This window comes from Misgurnus anguillicaudatus, chromosome 5 (assembly GCF_027580225.2).
Source record: "Misgurnus anguillicaudatus chromosome 5, ASM2758022v2, whole genome shotgun sequence".
Taxonomy (NCBI): domain Eukaryota; kingdom Metazoa; phylum Chordata; class Actinopteri; order Cypriniformes; family Cobitidae; genus Misgurnus; species Misgurnus anguillicaudatus.
In genome coordinates this window covers 9,844,769-9,867,048 of record NC_073341.2, presented here as the reverse complement: position 1 = coordinate 9,867,048, position 22,280 = coordinate 9,844,769, and the positions used below count along the sequence as shown (strand labels likewise).

Genomic DNA, 22,280 nt, shown 5'->3' with positions numbered 1-22,280 from the left:
GTACCTAGAGTAAATAGTACATTAGAATCTCTTTAAAGGGTACTGCCCCAATGACAGTTTGGGGACATTCATGTTAGATCAGGTTGAGTACTAGCAACTGATTTATTATTTGTGGGTTGTGTTGGTAAGGGTTCAGGAAATTTCCCTTATTTTCAAATCCCAATGTTGACAGGTATGCATGCACTGATGACAGAATTTTCACTTTTGGTTGAACTAATACTTCAACGCTTTCAAACATTTTAAAATAGCTCTAAAAATAGTACTACTGTACCATTTGGAACAGGCATTGCTGTGGGCACTTCTACATCGGGTCCAGATGCAAAGGGCTGCAGGCATTAGAATGGACACCCAAAGCCAGCAGCAGCTCACAATGAGGGACATGAACAGACCAAAGTCATGAACCGCTGGAATCTAAAAACGCATGTAAAACAGTTACAGGTTACATGTCAGGTGTTGTAAAAACCTTCACTTTATTAAATGTTGTAAATTGAATTTGCCAGCAAGACTTTCATTTCTGCAGTATTGATTAAACATGAGTTGGTGACAGAAACATAAAACCCTACAGGTACAAGAGGTACACTGAATTAAATAGATCTTGTTTTTAAAGAATTGTTTGAATGTCTTTGTTATGCTCTTGCAGTTTGTTTCATCATTTGAAGCTCATGATCTAACATCAATCAAACAATAAACAAAACAGTGTAAGTGCAAAGTACTGCACACTTTGAAAAATAATGCTGCTACATGATGTCATCAAATAAAAAATGTTTGGCTGTGTGGTTTCATAAAGAACCTGTAACATCTGAAGAACCTTTGTGTTTCACAAAAGCTTCTGTAATTACTTTTTAAAACTCTTTAAAAAGGCACTGGACCCACAACGTAAGTTTAAACAAAATATTGTAAAAAGGGTTTTATTTTTTGTTCATTTTCTGTGAGTTTTGGAATTGAATAACTCTTATACCAGCATTTCACTGGATTTAAAATTGGTTAAGATTCGAAAATCATCCAATGTGTCCCAGGCTTTAGGCTTTAAGCAGTGGCAGACCACGGTTGACACGCACGTATAAAGCTATCACTGCGGTTCTGGATGTGGTTTTAAGTCAAGAAGACAAACTATAGACACACCCTCAACCTGATTTTGCCAAGTAAGAGATGTTCTCACTTGTTTTGGCTACGGATGTTATTTTATGTAACAAAAAGTTGTTCTAACCCCAAACCCAAGCGACAATGGTAAAAAAGAAAAAACAACAAAGAAAACAACACAAAAATATGTGCCAAAATGGGCTACCTAACCATAACTGAACCCTACAATCAGAGGGAAATGAAAAGTAAAAAACAATGGTCTAGAACCAGCTAATACTGGTAAGCCTAAACATGAAACACCTATTTCTGTAATCTGATTGGTTGATTGAAATGTTGTCCCAGGGTTAACATAACATTGTCCTGAGGACATCAAACCACTTGGTAAAATCAGAAGAGCTATAGAGACACTGCTTTACTCGACAAATTCCCATTTGCTGAAGTTTCATTGACTAACGTAATGTCTTGTTTTTATGGACCATAGTGTTGTTTGAGACCAGTTGGTTGGTTTGCAGTCACTAATAAACTTTAAATAATTAACTTTAAATAATTTTACAGATTTACATATGAACATCTGTTCAGTATTCAGCATCTTGGACAGGGAGAATGCAGTTGCCATGGAGATCATAATAGAAGTTATTTCAATTTATAAAATGGTTTGTTTCAGTCCTTGATTCTGATTGGCCAATAGCAATGGCACCCAATGACAGCCACATTAGCAACGTAAAACATACAGTGGTGTGAAAAAGTGTTGGCCCCCTTCCTGATTTCTTATGTTTTTGCATGTTTGTCACACTTTAATGTTTAAGATCATGAATCAAATTTAAATATTAATCAAACATAATACCAGTAAACATATCATGCAGTTTTAAATGAAGGTTTTTATTATTAAGGGTCACTTTGTGTGTTTGCCCCCTAAACCTAATAACTGGTTGGGCCAACCTTACCAGCAACAACTGCAATCAAGCATTCGCGATAACTTGCAATGAGTCTGTTACAGCGCTGTGGAGGAGTTTTGGCCCACTTTGCAGAATTGTTGTAATTCAGCCACATTGGAGGGTTTGAGCATGAACCATCTTTTTAAGGTCATGCCACAGCATTTCAAAAGGATTGAGGTCAGAACGTTGACTAGGCCACTCCAAAGTCTTCATTTTGTTTTTCATCAGCCATTCAGAGGTGGACTTGCTGGTGTGTTTTGGATCATTCTCCTGCTGCAGAACCCAAGTGCGCTTCAGGATTTTTTGGTAGACAGCAGAATTCATGGTTCCATTTATCACATCAAGTCTTCCAGGTCATGAAGCAGCAAAACAGCCCCAGACCATCACACCACCACCATATTTTACTTGTTGGTATAATGTTATTTTTCTGAAATGCATTCGTACTTATTAACACAGTTTAAGAGTTGGATTACTCATGCTAAACAAATGCACTTCGGCAGGGTTTGTACAAGTTTCAGAAAGTTTTTTTTTGAACATGGGTACATCTTACGTAGCATGAGTAGACCTTACATATGATTATTTTATAGGCACTTCCCCCGGAAAACCACGGCCACACGTCAATTAGCGGGAAAGTGAGAACCTAGGATGCTAGAAGTCACTTCACGTGAAAACTTTGTTTTATATCAAGACTCAACAATAGCACGAAAGAATAAGTGTGTTTTAGGATGTAAGGGGAAGAAACATGTAGTAAATCATGAGTTATCCTCGTGACTCCCTCCTCCCGCGTCATGCCCAAAGGGGGTAGGGTTTTTACGGCTGATCTGTCTTTTATAAATCTGATAAAACTAAAGACTCTTCTGTGATATGAAGGATCTAATACTCTACTCTATAGGTACTCAAGATTAACATGAGATAAGCAGACACAGCGTGTGTTATGGGAGCTTTAACTGAGGCAAGTGAGGCCTGCAGTTCTTTGGATGTTGTTGTGGGGTCTTTTGTGACCTCTTGGATGAGTCGTCGCTGCGCTCTTGGGGTAATTTTGGTCGGCTGGCCACTCCTGGGAAGGTTCACCACTGTTCCATATTTTCACCATTTGTGGATAATGGATCTCGCTGTGGTTCACTGGAGTCACAAAGCTTTAGAAATGGCTTTATAATCTTTTCCAGACTGATAGATCTCAATTACTTTCTTTCTCATTTGTTTCTGAATTTCTTCGGATCTCAACATGATGAGTAGCTTTTGAGGATCTTTTGGTCTACTTCACTTTGTCAGGCAGGTCCTATTGAAGTGATTTCCTGATTGTGAACAGGTATGGCAGTAATCAGGCCTGGGTGTAGCTAGAGACACTGAACTCAGGTGTGATAAACCACAGTTAAGCTATTTTAAGTTATGGTGGGGAAAGCACTTTTTCACATATGGCCATGTGGGTTTGGATTTTGTTTTCCCTTCATAATAAAAACTAGGGATGGGCACGAGTACTCGATTGCTCGAGTACTCGAACGTAGCATCGATGAGCGATCATGAAAACGATGATCATGTGGGTTTATTTATTTATTTGTTATGGATATGGCGGCATTTGAATGGCTGGTTAGCATTACAAGCGCATCTGATAGTAAAGGCTGGGTCTGGGGATGCGTGTTTGACGTCGTGTCGAGCTACGCAGACCGTCGTATGACATCAGTTACGTTACCATGCGTGATTCAAAAACAAACGGCGTGGCAGCAACCCGCTGATCCGCGCAATGCACGGCAGCCCGCCGATCCCGTGAAGCCAGCTACACCTCACATCACTGAGGCACTATGGTTTAAAAGGATGCCGTGATTTTTGGAAATACAGTCAGTCAGGTGCAAAATGTACAGCGCCGTCAAAAGTTCAATGGATTATCATCTCATATTTAAACATTAATATCAAGAGATACTAGAGAGCCATACGAGCGTTACATCTTGAACAGGTAAGGGACGACGACACGTCATAGCTGTGTGGGGCGGGTCTTTTAAAAGAAGGTCCAGATTCTATTGGGGTAGGGGCGTGTTTGTTTGGGGGATTTCAAATATCAACATTGGCTTTCAAACATCGTGGACTCCGCCTTTAATGTTATGAAGCTTGGGCTTTGACTGGACGTGTTTTGAAGCGCGCTGTTATGGTGCACACCCACAATAGGAGTTAAACTTTCTGTCCAGTACATAACTTAGTTTAAAACTTAGTTGAAGTCTTGCATTTTATGCAGATAGATTCACGTTGTACATTTATGTTGTATATAATGCTTAATATTATGAAGAGTGCGTCATGTAAGCGATTCGGTTTGTGTTTATTAACTTAACCCTTTAGTTTCACTTCATCACGCAGCTATTCCTGTAAGGGGTTTCTTTTAAAAACATTTAATTCATTAACAATCTAGTATGTGTTCATTGTTCTGTCATAGTTTCTTCAAAAATAAGTTTTATTTGAGTGTTTTTAATTAAAAATGTTCATTTTCACCATGACGTGTATGCCCCGCCCCTTTGATTGCCCCACCCCCAGTTAATCGAGTACTCGTTCTTCAGACCTATGGATTAATTGAAATGAAAAAAATGACATAAATGCACATCCCTTCATTTAAAAACTGCATGTTGTGTTTACTTGTGTTATCTTTGACCAATATTTACATTTTTTTGATGGTCTGAAACATTAAAGTGTGACAAAAATGCAAAAAAAAAATATCAGGAAGGGGGCCAACACTTTTTCACACCACTGTATGTGAATCATAGGCGGTCACCAACACAGCCAGTCTTTTTCCAGCGGATGGAAGTATTTCCACGATTCAAAAAAGTTGCCTTGAAACATATTTGTTTGATTTAATATTTGTATTGTGTGGTAACCATTTAATCAAAGAAATACGGTTCTCAAGGCTAACGCTGTATCGTGAATTAGTCACTCTGCTTTGCGTCATACCTAACAAAACCCTTAAACTTATTCCATGATGCAGCACAGCCTCTCATTCCTTATTGCTTAAGTCTCAAAGGTACATTAGTAAAAAAGAAACAAGCTTAATCCTAAGGTGTGTTTATTACTGCACACAAAAACAGCATGAAAGAAACACTGAGCTTCACATTGTGGTTTCACGCACTGATAGCATTTCTGCTTTGTAACAGAACTGCGGCTCTGCTCAGAAAACTAAGTGACTAAATGACTACACTACATTCGGTATTTCTCTTTAATGGCAACCATTAACAATGAAATGGTTATGGGGTCTGGATGATTGAGAACTGTTGGAACAGATTTATTGTACATCTAAATGGTAATTACTCTACACAGAACTGATTTCAAACACCAAACAACAGCGATAAATTTCTTCATTGTCTGGAATTCCCTCAGATTTGCCGAACGTAAAGCATTGTCTGTATGTCTATCACTGCAAGTGGTACGTGCATCAAGCCCGACAGATGTCTTTTTCAGACAATAGCTATGTACACTGCTTCATTATTTTGTGTTGCTTCATAAAAGCCTAAACTGCACACGGTTGGTTTCTAGTACTACAGCAATTAAACAAACTGTTTAACCATACAGACACAGGTCTGAGTCAAAGAGAGACTAATGAATTCTGCTCTGAAATTTTTGCATGTTTAAAGATAAATACAACCTCACCTTGTGTCAATTACGTTTACACACTGCCTCTCAAACAAATTGGGTTACATTTTCAGAATTGTGTGCATCCGTAGCAAGCATTTTGAGAGATGTTATGACAATTCAGAGCCACCATACAAGCTAACGCCAAAATCCAGAATGGCATCTGACCACAGTTGATCCACAGCTAAGAGCACGTATGACAAACAAAAGTGCGGGAGACGGAATATAAAGACAGACTGTGGAAGATGTTTGCAGAACAGCTTGGAAAGCAGGGTAGCAGGCACTGATTTTAAAACATAGGGTGTACGAAAGATTAGACATTATTGGGCAACTATTATGCAAAATCCACTTGTACAAAACATAAATGTGTGCTGGCAGTATGTGAACACAACCACCCTACAATGAAAAAAAATCCACTCACTACTTTTTTTAATCTTCATTAACCAAAGCTCTCTTATTAGACATGCTGTTTTGATTCTCTTGTTAATGTGACATCACACTGATAAAGCCCCGCCCACAGCCATTGACTAACAGTCCTGCAGTACCGTAGTGTCCGCCCTCACTGAGTTACGCTGTCCGCCATATCTCAATAGTAAGATACTATTCTCTCATACTGTATTTGCAGGAATCAGATCTATTGTAACTAAAAGCGCTCAATGTTTGTTGATAAGGGAGTGAGGAGCTGTAGCTCATTTGCATTTAAAGGTACACACATGAAAACAGCAAAATTTTGCTCCCACGCAAATAGGGGCATTTTGAAAAGGCTATAATAAATTATCTGCGGGGTATTGTGAGCTGAAATGTCACAAATAGTTTCTAGGCACAACTGAGACTTATATTACAGCTTGGAAAAAGTTAGTCAACAGAAACAAAGCCTTTTTGTTGAATGTGAAAACCGAGGCTTTTGGGATAGTGCAATGATAATGCATCTTGGTCATGTGACAGCCATTTGACAAATCCCTACCCAGTCTTACAAAATTATGTACCTATAGTTGCATTACTTTTTTTATTATTTTTCATTATACTGTCACGAATTTCTGCTTTTTTTCGTGATCCTATCACGAATTTCTGTTTTTTGTGTCATTAGGTACGTTTACATGCAACCAAATAATCTGTTTGTGGTCATATTGATGGCTCAATCGGATTGAAAAGCCTTTATGTAAACACCTAAATCAATACGATTATGCATGTAAACGCCTGAATCGTAATATTCTCTCAATCGGATGCAAAATACATCTGTTCGGATTCCATAGAATGTACATGTAAACAAACATTTTAATCAGATTGCAATGTTTAGGGTCCATGTAAACTGTATCGTCATAACCTTCAATCGTATTAAATTCAGTCGGATTGACAAAAATTTTGTGCATGTAAACATAGCCATTATTACGTATTGGTTACTCAACTGCTTTTTCCTATTTTCAAACCATTTTCGCTTCGGTTTAGGGTTAGATTTGGTGTTAGTGTTAGAAAGTCACTTTAAGGATTGGTTTATACTATTTGTTAATATTAATTTTTTTATATTTTCTAAATTTTAAAAAATTGTCACCTGGCATTAGGGTTAGAGTTGGGTTTGGTTAAGGATATCATTTTATGTAAATCTAACCCTAAACCGAAGCGACAATGGTAAGAAAATAGAACAAAACAGTTGAGTAACAAATACGTGACGATTACACATAAACAGAAATTTGTGATAGGATCACGAAAAAACGCGGAAATTCATGACAGTATCACAAAAAATAATAAAAAAACTTACATGACTATAGGTATGTAATTTCGTGTGACTGACCTGCAAATCCAGACCTACACAGTTGTTTAGGTGTCTGTTCAATTTGATTACATTGTTAAAGAAATCACATGACATGAATGTCACTTGTTAAAGCGCCTTACATTTTACTTATGTGTAGTACAGGGAAATAAGCATATTTAGATGTTTTAGGTTGAACAACATTTGGAAAATGCTTAAATACGCATTTTGACCACACTAGCGTTTTTAAAGAGCACCTATGGTCCGATTCACGTTTTTACATTTCCTTTGGTGTGTAGGTGTGTATTAGTACATGTTAACGATACGCAAAAGGTACAAAACCCAAAGTAAACGATGATGGGAGTTATCGTCTCCAACATAAATCTCTTTTCTTGGACTACAACAAACACACGGATTAAAGGCAACTGTTTACTTCTTGGGATTGGTGATGTATCACAACGTACAGATTAGCTGACCAATCAGTGATACAACACTTTTCAAATCTGTGCATTTCAGGGAGACAGGGATATCTGAAGCTACAAAAATGCACAGTATGTGGAAAATAATGTGTTTTTAAAACCATAAACTACGCAAACACATTGTATTATACCAAATACACAAAATAACTTTTTTAGCAATGAAATAGGTGCTTTTTAAGCATTTTACAAAAGTTGTTGTCCTTAAACATCTAAAGATGCTTATGTCAAATATAACTTGAGTTATTAAATTACGACAACTCATCGCTTCTCAAAATAGTTGTAAATCCTAGTTGTTTAAACTTAAAAATGTAAGTGGAAAAATGTTTTTTATAGTGCACAGTCGAAATAAATTTGAATTGATAATAATTGTGTTTGGGACAAGAAATCCTGACTAAACATTACATGTGGACTACACAATGCTTCAACAATTGTCCCTAAACTACTCAGAGAAAAACAGTGACTTAATGCATTCTTTAAACTGGTCAAAAAGCCTTTTTATTAAAAATTGAATGTCTAGAAATGTTCATGCTCTACTGAATCCACCTGTGAGAAAGTGTTGGCAGCATATGCTGCTGCTGTTGTGAAGGACGTGAGGAACGTAGCTCTGCCGGCTGTCTTCACCGTGTAAATCATACGCTGGATTGAACAAGTCAGGTGGGCTGCCTGTCTGAAGGTGCTTATGAACACGAACACATCATCCACACCTAAAGAAAGAGACAAAGGATCTGTAAATTAAGATGGTGGGACTAAAGTACATGCAAAAATTAAAACTGATTGATTTTTCATTATCACCAATTCCGATGATGACAAAGGCTGCCACTCCATTGAGAATGCCGAGATATTTCACTCCAAACACCACATGGTACAGGAAGAGTGCCACCAGACAGCTCAGACCAATACTAGCCAAGCCGAAGAACGTCAGAAACACTGTAGAGTAACACATCAGATGTAAGGCATTGAAATCCCAACCAACCCATACGACCGTTTAGGTCATTTGCCCATTCCCTGAAATACGACCCACAGAAGTGTTTACTAAATTAGCACCTCTACCGGCAGCAGGGTAAACTTTTGCCTACGGTAAAATATCCCATAAACTCCCCATCTAGTGATGCTCAGGGTTGTTTCTTTGTAATTATAGCTTGAAATAAATGAGATAGTTTTAAGAAAACTACACAGTATCAGGGCTGTAAAATCCAGAATCACCAATTTCCACTCAATTACTTAATTATTACCATCTGTTATGTAAAGTAAGCTAACATGCTGAAATTGTTCAATTCAACAGGTATTTGTTCTGTTGAATTAAACAATTTCATCATTTGGTAGCTTATTTTACATAGCAGATTGTAATAATTAAGTAATTGAGTGGAAATGGGCGATTCTGAATTTTTATTACTTGCAATAAATGGTTTACAAATATGTTATTAGCATGAAATATCCAGTAATAACCAATCTGTAAAGTAAGATGATGTTAAAAAATCTATTAGGTGTTAGCAATTAAAGTAATTAAAGTTTTACTGTTGACAGGGATAGGGACACTTCTGTAAAACTGTTTCTCCCGAGTTATAAGCTACATATATTTAGCAGTGATAGTACAGTATACAACTAACATAGATTTTATTTGTCAGGTCAAATCTTTACTGATTATATTCATAAATGTCTGCCTCATGGCCAGTGCCTGATACCATCAAACTGGGTATTCCTATCCTAACACAATCCTAACACAAAAAAGGTGTCTAACTTGTTTGAATTGATTAAATCTCATTCACAGGTTTCAGCACGATCTGCTTTCGACCCTGTGACATTGAAGTTGGGGGTTTCATTTGTGCTTTCTTCTGATAAAAGTACATTTTTGTTCAAATTCACATCACCCGTATTCAAGTGAAATACATTTAAAATATGTATGTTTTCCATAACCTTACAATACATGTAGACAGTTTCATCGGACGCACGTGCTGTGACGCGACTACGCGTCTGAGCGGAACTTAAAGGGGACATTTCATGAAAATCAGAGTTTTTCCATGTTTAGGGGTGTTTTCACATCTGTAGTTCGGTTCATTTGGTCCGGACCAAAAGCAAAAAATGATACATTGTAACTAGTGATGCACCGATGTATCGGCCAACGATATTTAGCGGCCGATTTTTTATGAATTTGAAACCATCGGCACATCGGCAATAGCACGAGAAAGGCAGATACCGATTGTTTTTTAATTAACTGCATAACGAATTCCATTATATGTAAAAAATGAGTTAATGTTGTTAATAAAATAAATGCTAAATAGCAAAAACCACCTTTGAAGGTTGTCATGCTGTCTTATTATGTTTGTTTTAGCTTAATTTGTGCCTCTCTTATTATGTTGGGCAGTTGAATGTTAATAAGATCCAATCCATGTTCAGTGAAAATAATCTGATGCAGAAATAAACCAGCTAATAAACCAACTGTATAGTATTGTATACAAGTGTTTAATATTGGTATCAGCATCAGTATCGGCCAGAAGTTGTCTGTTTAAATATATATTCGTATCGGCCCAAAAAATCCTATCGGTGCATCCCTAATTGTAACCTTTTTAGCAGTTTTGGTTCCTTTTCACACCACACTGATTGCTCTGATCCACACCAGTTAAAACAAACCAAAACTAAGTCATGTGATAACATCCGCATCACTCATTGGCCACATGTATTTGAACGTATTTCCTAAATTGCTTCTCGATTGGTCAGAATCAACGTGCACAAAATTCCAACGGAACCCCAGAAGTAAACAAAAAGGAGGAAAATACAGCAGACACCGCGGACATACGACTGCGCGCTGTAATTATGTCTCTGTTGTATTTATACATAGTTAGTATACAGCAGACAAACTGTTTCAGAATGAATCGCTGATGCGGCTTAAAAACAACGTTTTAATGCACCACAAATGGCAAAGACACCACATTTCTGAGGCTACGCCCGCCCCTCCTGGCAACTCCAGGTATGTCCGCGATCTGTCTTTGTGCTAATATTGCTAATAGCAGAGGTGGAAAACGTACTAAAATATTGTACTCAAGTAAAAGTAAAGTTACTTTAATAATATTTTACTTAAGTAAAAGTAAAGTTACTTGTCTAAAAATCTACTCAGAGTAAAAGTAAAAAGTAAGTCATTTTAACTTTACTCAGAGTAAAAGTTACTCTTTTACAGCGGGGAGAGGTGGAGGATTCTAGTATAGTTCAAAAACGACAAGGGAATATACATCTCAAACTAGTTGTTTTTAATTGTAGGAACATCTTTACAATTAAAGTGCAATAACAAAAAGTTAATAAAATAAAAAGCTTTTTAAAGTAAGAAACATTTATGGAATTGTTTAATGATTTTTACATGTGAGTTATGCACTTTTGAAGGTGGTCAGCAGCTAGTAAATACAATCACTATAGTAAGGTTGTAATTGATGTATTGCTGGTAACATACATTATTTTATTAAACTATATATCTAGTTGAAATGAGCATTTAATGAGATGAGTGCCATGCCTATATACATTTGACACGTTTATTATCTTCTTACTTCCCTGACCTGGGGACCTGATGACCTTTATTCTTCTCTCTCTCTTTCTCTTTCTCTCTCTCTCTCTCTCTCTCTCTCTCTCTCTCTCTGCAATGTCTAATGACCTGCGCATTCTCGAGGACGTTTTGAAGTTGTGTTTGACTTGACGCGAAGCTGCTAGACCTCGGAAGATAATGCACATGGTATTAAAAACGCGTCGTGCAATTTCGTACTTAAGAGCATGAATCCTACCTTTCATAGAAATGAAACACTCGCTTCGCGTCAGTGGAAAGTGGTTGCTTAAATATGATCAGGGGTTTCTTTCATAAGATTTGAACTGAGGCGGGTCTGCATTAGCACGCGCCTGTCTCGTCCGTCTCCATGGTTCTTTTTGCGCGTTCCCCCGAGCCCCTCCCATTTACATCCGTTTCGCGTCTTTATCACCTTGCTTTTTAAAATATTTTTTTACTCAGTAACGGATATGATTTAAAATGTAGCGAAGTACAATACTTTAAATAAAACATACTTAAGTAAAAGTAAAAGTACAGATTTTAAAAACTACTCAAAAAAGTAAAAATACACAAAAAAACTACTCAATTACAGTAACGTGAGTAAATGTAATTCGTTACTTTCCACCTCTGGCTAATAGAAACTGTCAACAAACACTTTCTCATCCGATAATGCACTGCGCAGCTGACTACAGCAGCTGGTTTAGTCCAAAATGCGCAGTACTTTTGCAATTAGGTTGGTTCGATCTCGGATCATGTTCTCACCACAAACAAACCGCTCTAGAGTTTGTTTGAAAGCGTACCGAGACCACCGTACCGCACAAAGTGAACAATCAAACTCTGGTACGATTCAACAGAACTAAACAAGGCAGGTGTGAAAGCACCCTAAGTGCTATAATTGGGTCTCCAGTGCTTCTATCAACCTAGAAAATGTGAAAAAGATCAACCCAGTAACTTAGTTTTGGTAAACCATTCTCTGCAAGCATGTAAAAAAATAGGTTATTGAAATTTGTCTCCCCTTGTGATGTCAGAAGTGGGAAAATACTGCCCCTTAATCTGCACTATGCAACCCTGGCACTGCCATTTAGTGCAGAGATAACCTCATTTGCATTTTAAAGGACACACCCAAAAACGGCACATTTTTGCTCACACCTACAAAGTCGCAATTTTATCATGTTATAATAAATTATCTATATGATATTTTGAGCTTAAACTTCACATACGTAGTCTGAAGACACTAAAGGTTTATTTGACATCTTAAAAAAGTCTTGTAAAATTTCCCCTTTAACTTCCTGTCTCTGTTTGTTTAATGGTCTGACTGGTTGCTAGACTGAACTCTGAAACAAACACCTCGTACAAATAACAAATGTTTGGTTTCCTAAAGACGAGGGGAGACAGTGATCATGGATTACCGCTTTTTGACGGGACGTTTGGCAGCTAATCTGTAGTTAAGATTGTATACATTATATTGTACACATTTTACTCAGTAACGTTAGCTAAGTGTAGTTTTTCGTAAGTTTTAGCTATGATTTGAACTAAGGTAATGTACGTGTTGTTTATTTTGCTTGTTCTCAGAAATAAACTACTTTAAGGGGGTGTGCACACCAAAGCTTTTATGCCCGCGGCCGGCGCATGTTTTCAATTGTTTCCAATGGAAGCTCGCCTTTTTTCAAATAAGCCAGCAGCTAGCATTTTCTTTTTCCGTGCAGCAGTTTTTCTGTGCTCACCTCTGAGCACTGAATGTTGAAAGAGAATTAACTTTGGGTGAAAAGCTCCGCTCGTCAATGTCAGTTCTCACACGGCCGTCCAATCACAGTGGAGAAGGGGCCGGGACAAGTATCACAACAACCAACCAGCTCACAGCTCAAGTATCACAGCTACCAAAGCGCTTGGCTAAAAAAACAGCTGGCATTCGGCGTCCTTCAGGTGTTTTCAGCCACGTAAAAAAGCTTTGGTGTGTCCCGCCCCTAAAAGGACTTTGTTGTTATTGATTCTTTGCAGAGTTTACAAAAAGTTAATTTTGTTCCACGAAAGCCGTTTGTTTATGTTGTTACTGCTGAAACCATCTATATGTTACATTATTACTTCGCTCACTAGTATGATTTATCTTAGCCACTGTACTTTGTTACTTTGTTGTCCTATGATTTTTCCCTTGTTTTTATTAAAGTAAAGCTGCTTTGTAACAAGTAAACAACTGGGAAAAACACTATATAAATTAAATTAAATTGAATTAAACTTTGTCTGTTATCCCATTGTACTTACATCAATTGCATGCTTTCTTCTAATGTAGGTACATATCAGTTTAAGACAAATAATACAAAGTAGGACCGTAAATCCCTGATGTTTACCAAAGCTATACTGTGAAATATTATGTTATATTATAATTTATTATTATTAAATAATTATAATTATTATCATTTAATTATATTTATTACATATTATGTTTCAAAACATACAGTTACGTGTTAGTGTACAAGCTGAGAGGACCTACTGTACTGCATTGTTGTCAAGAGCTCTTTATTGTCTCTCTATCAAAGCACTGCATTGTTAAAGTGAGTGTTATGCAAATGCTGAACAAACAAACACTGGTTAAGGTAAGGTTAAATGATATACAGTACATTAACACTCTTTTTTTTGTGGAGGCCACATTAAAAATGAAAGCACTGTTATAAAATATACAAGCACAGTAATGTTTCAGTTTTGTTATGATGCAGCTGTTAGAAAGTAAGGCTCATTTTTAAAAGTGCCCAGAAAAATAAAAGATATATAATTATCTAGATCATCGGACGGTCAAAATCACTTGCATAACTTTAATATATAAGGCAGTCTTATCAATAAGTTTCTTATTTCTTGGTAATTAAATATTATTCTACGAACTTGCATTGTTTGGCAAGAGTAAACATTCTACAGTTAGGCTAATGAGCTTTATTACCTGCCACATTTGTGTATTGTAATTATTTATTAGTTATATTAAGATATATAATTATCCAACATTGACGTCTGCTTTTCACACAAGAACCTTACAAGACTTCATTGGTCATTTAGAAATGATTATCTTACCGGAAAATGAAGTTAAAACATACACGAGCACAGCGATGCAGCCGCCGCTGAACAAAGCCAGCATCATATCACTGTGGAAGGTCTTTCGTACCTCATCATCAAATAACTCTGTGCCCCCGTACAGCACTTTCACTTTACTTCAGAAATAGAGAATAAGAAAACATAAAGAGTAGATGAGAAAGATGGGTAGTCAAGATGCTTGAAATCTGAAGATATATAACAAGAATAAAGGGTGAAGAGTAGTTAAGAGAGAGAAAATAGAGATGGCACATAAGCAGATTAATGATGATTATATTAATGATATTGAAGGGCTCTTAAAGAAGATATTATAGGATCTGTAATACAATAATTGTCTATTCCATGTCTGGCTATTTGCTCATTTAAGGCCTCCTACCATTGACCTCTAATAAGCAATAAGGATTTGTCATCTCCCAGAAGCATTGATTGTTTTGATAGCAATAAGAACATTGGTAGGTGTGATGGCCATTGATGCAGCCACACATTAGAGCGGTAACTACATGACATTACATTCACATTTCTGTTTACATAATTTGTTTCTTTAGTATTTAATGCAAAGTTTGTTACAGATCACTTCATATTATAGGACCATAAATGAAAATGACAGACACAGTTTTGTTTAAGTTTATTTTTCATTTGCATTCTTTCTTACCACCAACTAGTTTGGGTGCACACTTCCTAGTTAGTGGTTTATTTCCTTTTTGCTAATATTTATTTCTTTGAGTTTAAGTTACCTGTATGAGGAGTGGAGACGTGTTGCTGCTTAGTGCTGTGTGGAATGCCTGTGGAAGTCCGTGTCTATAGAGGACCGGCTGGCAACAACGACCATCTTTTAAGTTCCTGGAGTATTCCATGTTGGAAATTAGCTGGGGGGCATGTAGGATGGTTTGTTGATTTTGTCTGATATAATTTGCATATTGGCTAATGGTCTATTTTGATAATATATTTTGAATTGTGTTATTTAATCTATTTGCTTTGGTTTACATTTTTTGTAAAATGGATTTATTTAAATCTATTTAAATTGTGTTTTGTGTTATCCCCTGTGTGTGTGTAATGGACTAGTCCGGTGTGTATATAGGTTCCCTCATGTGTCATTTGAGTGGGTTTTTTTGTTCAGGTTAGAACTCTTGTGTTAAGTTTGTTTGTTTAGTTTATGTTAGCACAGATTTGAATTTCTTTATTTCAATTTAATTTGCTATTTTTTATGGGTTTGACCTTAAAATAAACCTTCTTTGTTTGGAAAACCTGTGTTCTTTTTGCCTCTGGCTGCTTGGTTCCTTACATATGGTGGCAGCGGTGGGATATGCCAGCAGAGGCCACAGGTTCCAAAACAATTTTTTCCCCCTCATATGTTGTTGAGTAATGAGGCGGCCTAGAAGGAAAGGGCCTCAGAAGACCATATTAGAATAAACACACGAAGAGGAGGCAGAAACTATGGAGAAGGACGAGACAGGAAGAGTAGAGTAGACACAAGGTCAGGAGCCAACGCTCACAGATCTAACAAATTTGTTTCGAGCGCACATGGCACAAACGAATGCTCGTGAAGATATGCGGGCTCAAGAACTCAAGGAACAAGAACGACGATTCAAAGCCTTGCAGCATCAGTTTAGCATGCTTCAAATGGAGGTGCAAGCTCGGACTACTCCGCTCACTCCCATAGTGGATTCACTTCCTGAGGACATATGCTCTGTAGATGACAATTCCAATCAGCAACGGGACAGTAAAGGTCAGTCATTAATTAAAGAAGCAAAACTAGAAAGGTTAAGTGACTCTGATGATGTTGAACATTTCTTGATAACATTTGAGAGGATTGCCACTGCTTGTTGTTGGCCTAAAGCTGACTGGGCTTTCCGCTTAATCCCGTTATTGACTGGTAAAGCTCGAGCTGCATATGTACATATGGACATTGATCACTCCTTAGACTATGATAGTGTTAAAGCAGCTATTCTTAGGAAGTATGATATAAACGAAGAAACATACCGACAAAGGTTTCGGTCTTTGGAAATTCAGCCATCAGAGAGTCCCAAAGAATTGTATGCTAGGTTGAAGGAACTGTATGGAAAATGGATTCGACCTAAAGGTAAAACGAATGAGCAAATTGGAGAAATTATTATTCTTGAACAGTATCTCCGAATGTTATCTCCCGAGCTCCAGGTATGGATCCGTGAGCGAGCCCCAGAAACTGCTGCCGAAGCGGCATCCTTAGCAGATGTGTTCGTGGCTGCAAGGGGAAGGAGTCAGCCATGGAGTTGCCGGGGAGGCAAGGAATTTCGTAAGCCCAACGTCTCTCACCAGACTCAGCACAGCTTTTCCGGTAAGCCTCCTGTAGGAGGAAAGCAGGAATTAATGCCATTTAAACAGTTCAAAAAGGTGCCTATATGCTATCTGTGTGGTCAGGAGGGCCATACTAAGCCTATGTGTCCTCAGAATGTGGCCAAGCTCTCTCACATGTGTTATGTGCCCAGAACAAGCGTAGTGCCAGTGAAACATGGACAGCCCTTGAAAATGACTACTGTAGAGCTAAATGGTAAAGAACTGCAGGCTTTAGTGGATACTGGCAGTGACCAGACATTGGTTCATAGACAGTTTGTCTCACCTGCCTTGATTAATCATGGTGAAACTACACGTATATGCTGTGTCCATGGCGATGAGAGGATGCTACCTACAGCAGATATTTACCTTAAAGTACAAGGACAGACTTATCTCCTAGATGTAGGTGTGGCAGATAATTTGCCATATCCAGTGATTCTGGGAAACGATTTGCCAGTGCTTTTAGATTTATTGCAGCCTGAACAAGTTTGTAATATGGTAGTCACCAGATCAAAAGCAAACCAGGAAGAGGAACCGATGTCGGCACTCAGTGTGTTACCTTTCTTCGATGTTGACATGGAGGTAGAACCTCCCAAGCCCCGGAAGTCACGTAGGCAACGACAGCGGGATAAGTTGGCGCATAACGCTTCTAGAATGTCTGCTAATACAGTATGTGATTTGTTCCAGAGTTTCCAGTTACCCACTAATATTGGTCAGCTCCAGCAGGAGGATAGTGGCCTCGCTACATACTTGAAGAAAGTGCAGCAGGTGGCAATAAACAAGAGTGATTATCCTGATTCTGCTGAAAGGTATTTACTCCAACAAGGAATTCTTTATCGTCAAGTGGGGTCCACAAACCAGCTTGTAGTGCCACAATGTGTCCGGGATGTAATCCTCAGGTTGAGTCATTCGATTCCCTGGGCTGGCCACCTAGGAAGACATAAGACCCTAGCCCGAATAAAGAAACATTTTTATTGGCCAGGATTAAAGGGGGATGTCACCCAGTATTGTAAGAGTTGCTCTCAGTGTCAGAAAGTTTCAATAAGAGGACCGACCCGAGTTCCGCTACAACCTTTACCTGTCATTAGCACACCATTTGAGAGGTTGGGTATGGATATTGTTGGCCTTGTCGAAACTGACCACAAGGCTCTACAATGGCTGGAGAAGATGAAGGATACCAATAGCAGAATTACCCGATGGTATTTGGCCATGCAGCCCTTTCGATTTGTGGTCCAGTATGTTCCAGGGAAGGCCAATGTTACGGCTGACTACCTCTCTCGCTGTGTTTGCGAGGGTCCTGAAGGAGGGGGGAGTGTGATGGCCATTGATGCAGCCACACATTAGAGCGGTAACTACATGACATTACATTCACATTTCTGTTTACATAATTTGTTTCTTTAGTATTTAATGCAAAGTTTGTTACAGATCACTTCATATTATAGGACCATAAATGAAAATGACAGACACAGTTTTGTTTAAGTTTATTTTTCATTTGCATTCTTTCTTACCACCAACTAGTTTGGGTGCACACTTCCTAGTTAGTGGTTTATTTCCTTTTTGCTAATATTTATTTCTTTGAGTTTAAGTTACCTGTATGAGGAGTGGAGACGTGTTGCTGCTTAGTGCTGTGTGGAATGCCTGTGGAAGTCCGTGTCTATAGAGGACCGGCTGGCAACAACGACCATCTTTTAAGTTCCTGGAGTATTCCATGTTGGAAATTAGCTGGGGGGAATGTAGGATGGTTTGTTGATTTTGTCTGATATAATTTGCATATTGGCTAATGGTCTATTTTGATAATATATTTTGAATTGTGTTATTTAACCTATTTGCTTTGGTTTACATTTTTTGTAAAATGGATTTATTTAAATCTATTTAAATTGTGTTTTGTGTTATCCCCTGTGTGTGTGTAATGGACTAGTCCGGTGTGTATATAGGTTCCCTCATGTGTCATTTGAGTGGGTTTTTTTGTTCAGGTTAGAACTCTTGTGTTAAGTTTGTTTGTTTAGTTTATGTTAGCACAGATTTGAATTTCTTTATTTCAATTTAATTTGCTATTTTTATGGGTTTGACCTTAAAATAAACCTTCTTTGTTTGGAAAACCTGTGTTCTTTTTTCCTCTGGCTGCTTGGTCCCTTACAGTAGGGTTTTGCAAATGTAAATGTAAAGTCTTTTATTTTTTACTGTCTTTGATTCGTGGTTCTTTCTACTTGCGGAGGAATATTTTCTCTTTAAAATCTAATGTCGGTTATTTGTGCTATGCAAAACCTTTTTGTAATTTAGATGACTGTATAGAATAACTCAGAGGAATTGAGTTTTGATTTTCTTTCGGGAGGTTTTCTTAAGGGTGATGTGGCGTAGTGGCTCTACGATAAAATCCGAAGGTCGTTGGTTTGAGCCCTGCAAGAGCTACAAACTATCATCACTAAGCTCATGGATGCTTAAGACGTTGTCCTGTATATGTGGTACTGTATGTGCATAGTCGAACCCAGTCTCACGGAGTTGCGTATATATAGCACCAAGTGTAAAAATCGTGCAATACATACGTCAAATTCCACTTTGGTGTGCATATGATACGCCAGTCCTTCCAATTCACTTAAACGGCGCATCTTTTTTTGTTGTTTTATTAATTGGTTTCTCTTTTTTTCCATTTTCGCTTGGGTTTAGGGTTAGAACAACTTTTTGTTATAAAAATGACATCCTAACCCAAACCCATGCTGCGTTTACACCAACCGCGTTTCAGGCGTCAAAATCACGCCTAGTTTGCCGCTTGAACACTTTGAATGCATTTGACGCGCGTCAGAGGCAAAATACGTTTCTTGTGGGAGGGGCAAGTGCTATGCGGTTGTCTGTTTGCAAGATGACTGATGTTGATGAGTGACTCCAGACAGGGCCTGATTGTTTAACATGCCGCAAAATTTCGCCAAATTCAAATTTTTCAATTCGGACGTCAGCTGGCAATTCGCGTCAAACACAAAATGCACAAAAAGCACCATTCACGCGTACCGCGCCAGGTGCTCAATTCGCGCCATTCGCGTAAACTAGACGCTCGAATAAGGCGGAAACGCATCTTCCGCGCCACGAGACCTCCAGACGTGCGTCAACGCGTCTTCACATTGACTTAGCATTGAAATCACTCGCGCTTGACGCCTGTACCGCGGCTGGTGTAAATGTAGCATATCCCCAACTCCAAGCGACCATGACTTAAATATAGACAAAAACATGAAGAAACCTGTATATTAAATAACCTCTTTAAGCAAATCTCAAATCTAACCCTAAACCCAAGCGAAAATTGTTTAAAAAACAGAAAATATTGAGAAACCAATAAATATAACGACAAAAAAAGATATGCCGTTTAAGTGAATGGGAAGGACTGGCATATCATATGCACGCCAAAGTGGAATTTGGCGTATGTATTGCACAATTTTTACACTTCGTGCTATTTATACGCATCTACGTGAGACTGTGTAGGAACGGTCATATAGAGACAAATTAAAGTTTTATTTTTCCATATGAAGGGAATGTAAAAAAAATATCATTGCATAGGTTGCTCCAAGTTTCAATTTTTGTGTTTTCGTAAATTAAAAATGTAGTAGCATTTTAAAAACAATTTTTCTACAATTATCCTCAATACTAGGCATGGCAAGAGGGGGTGCAGAGATTGCTATAGAAAGATAGAAAAAAATAAAAATATGAAACTTAAAATGGTCTTTTTTATTCTGTTTTCCGTGCATCCATATTGATGCTCCATGTGCCCTTTTTATACTTTGAACACCTGCCCCTCCAAAGGTCTCTGCACGGCCCTGCTCAACACACCCCCTCGTGGATGATGGCGACACTAACCTGGTCGATTGCTGTGACAAGATGTTAGCATATTGCACCACAAAGTCTCTAAACTGACGTCTCTGTTCTAGAGGTCTGTCTTGAAGAGAGTAGAATGAGGGGAGAGGAGCCCCGAAATGGATCTCACTTCGAAGAAGAGATGATTGAAGTCTGTCTGGTGTAAGGATCTCATCCACATACCAGTAAAACTGGGGATGGGTGATTGCCAAGCTCAGGGCACCTGAGGAGAGAGAACATGGGGCTGAATAAAAATATTATATATATATATATATATATATATATATATATATATATATATATATATACAAATTTTTGTTTTGGCTATACTGCCCAACAAAGCCAAAGCGCAGTTATTACGCATTTGGTCAAAATTGAGTTAATGATTGAAATGGGCTTTGTGAGATCTGTTGTGTCTCCTGGTTCAATTTTGTCCCATTTCAGAGAAACGTGTGTGCCAAAATTGCAGTAACATGTTTGACTGGCTGTTGTAAAAACGTTAAGGGCATTTTTCTCGATTTCAGTGTTTGCGTAGTTACTGTACTTAGCCTTTGTAGGGCAGCATAATGGAGGCATTTGAAGATCAAAACACCAAGCAATGACAGATACTGGCTTAAAGTTGTATTGTAGCTGGTTTATTAGCTGGTCCATAGTGGTCTAGTTTGATTTAAACCAGCTTGGAACAGTGATTAATGATCAGGTTGAATGAGCCAGAAAATATATTGACCCCCACCACTACTTAAAGGTACTTTAAGAAGGATCTTATATATAGCAGGTGAGTAAAAACTGTGTATTGATTAGTTTGAATGAGCCAGAAAATATATTAACCCCCCCCACCACCACTTGAAGTTACTTTAAGTCATTCCCTGCCAGCCTTTTTTTAAAGTTGCCCGCCAGCATTATTTGTGATTTTCACAAAATGCCTTCAAGGAAAATGTTCTACTAAAAAAATATAAACATACAAATATATCAAATGAAATAACAGACACTCTGCTTTCAAACAAACAATAGACAAACAAATAAATGGGGAAAAACGTTTATTGGAAAAATCTATATTTTTTCGGCAAAAATTGCATTTTGGAAAATGATTTTTGTTAGAGATCAGATTCAGAATGATTATCAAAACATATACAGAGTTTAAAATAAGTAAATCATTTTTTGCATCAGTTTTTTTTATAAATTGGGTAAGTGCATCATCTAGTGGATAATTGCGGTATTACAGATTACCATAAAAACTCATCAGGAACACGTTTTATTCATGCAAATGTTTTCTCTTAATTGGCGAGATAACTCTTCAATAGCGTGGAAAGAGTTAAGAAGGATTTTACAGTAGGGGAGTAAAAAACTGTGTATTGATCAGTTGCAATCTTACCAACAAAGCATGCTAAACCCCGGAGTATAGTCTGTTTTTTATGTGTACACGAACGTACACAGTCGAATGGACAGCCTTGCCAAGTATAGTTTATTTGTCTTGTACATGTACATTCTCCTGTAGGTGCATACGCGGCCTACGCTCAGAGGCGGACACTACTTAAAGGAATAGTCTACTCATTTTCAATATTAAAATATGTTATTACCTTAACTAAGAATTGTTGATACATCCCTCTATCATCTGTGTGCGTGCACGTAAGCGCTGGAGCGCGCTGCGACGCTTCGATAGCATTTAGCTTAGCCCCATTCATTCAATG

At 37.9% G+C, this 22,280-nt stretch overlaps 1 protein-coding gene across 2 annotated transcripts in view; it reads right to left on the bottom strand.

Annotated features, from left to right (window-relative positions):
* Positions 1 to 22,280, bottom strand: part of disp3 (dispatched RND transporter family member 3) — a 92,617-nt gene that overhangs the window by 38,302 nt on the left and 32,035 nt on the right. For both annotated transcript variants that reach the window (XM_073867497.1, XM_073867498.1), the window contains exons 3-7: positions 20,596 to 20,815; positions 14,428 to 14,564; positions 8,640 to 8,774; positions 8,391 to 8,551; positions 272 to 411 (exon numbers count right to left, since the gene is read on the bottom strand). In XM_073867497.1, coding sequence (XP_073723598.1) covers positions 272 to 411; positions 8,391 to 8,551; positions 8,640 to 8,774; positions 14,428 to 14,564; positions 20,596 to 20,815 — 793 coding nt within the window. The remainder of the gene's footprint in view (positions 1 to 271; positions 412 to 8,390; positions 8,552 to 8,639; positions 8,775 to 14,427; positions 14,565 to 20,595; positions 20,816 to 22,280) is intronic.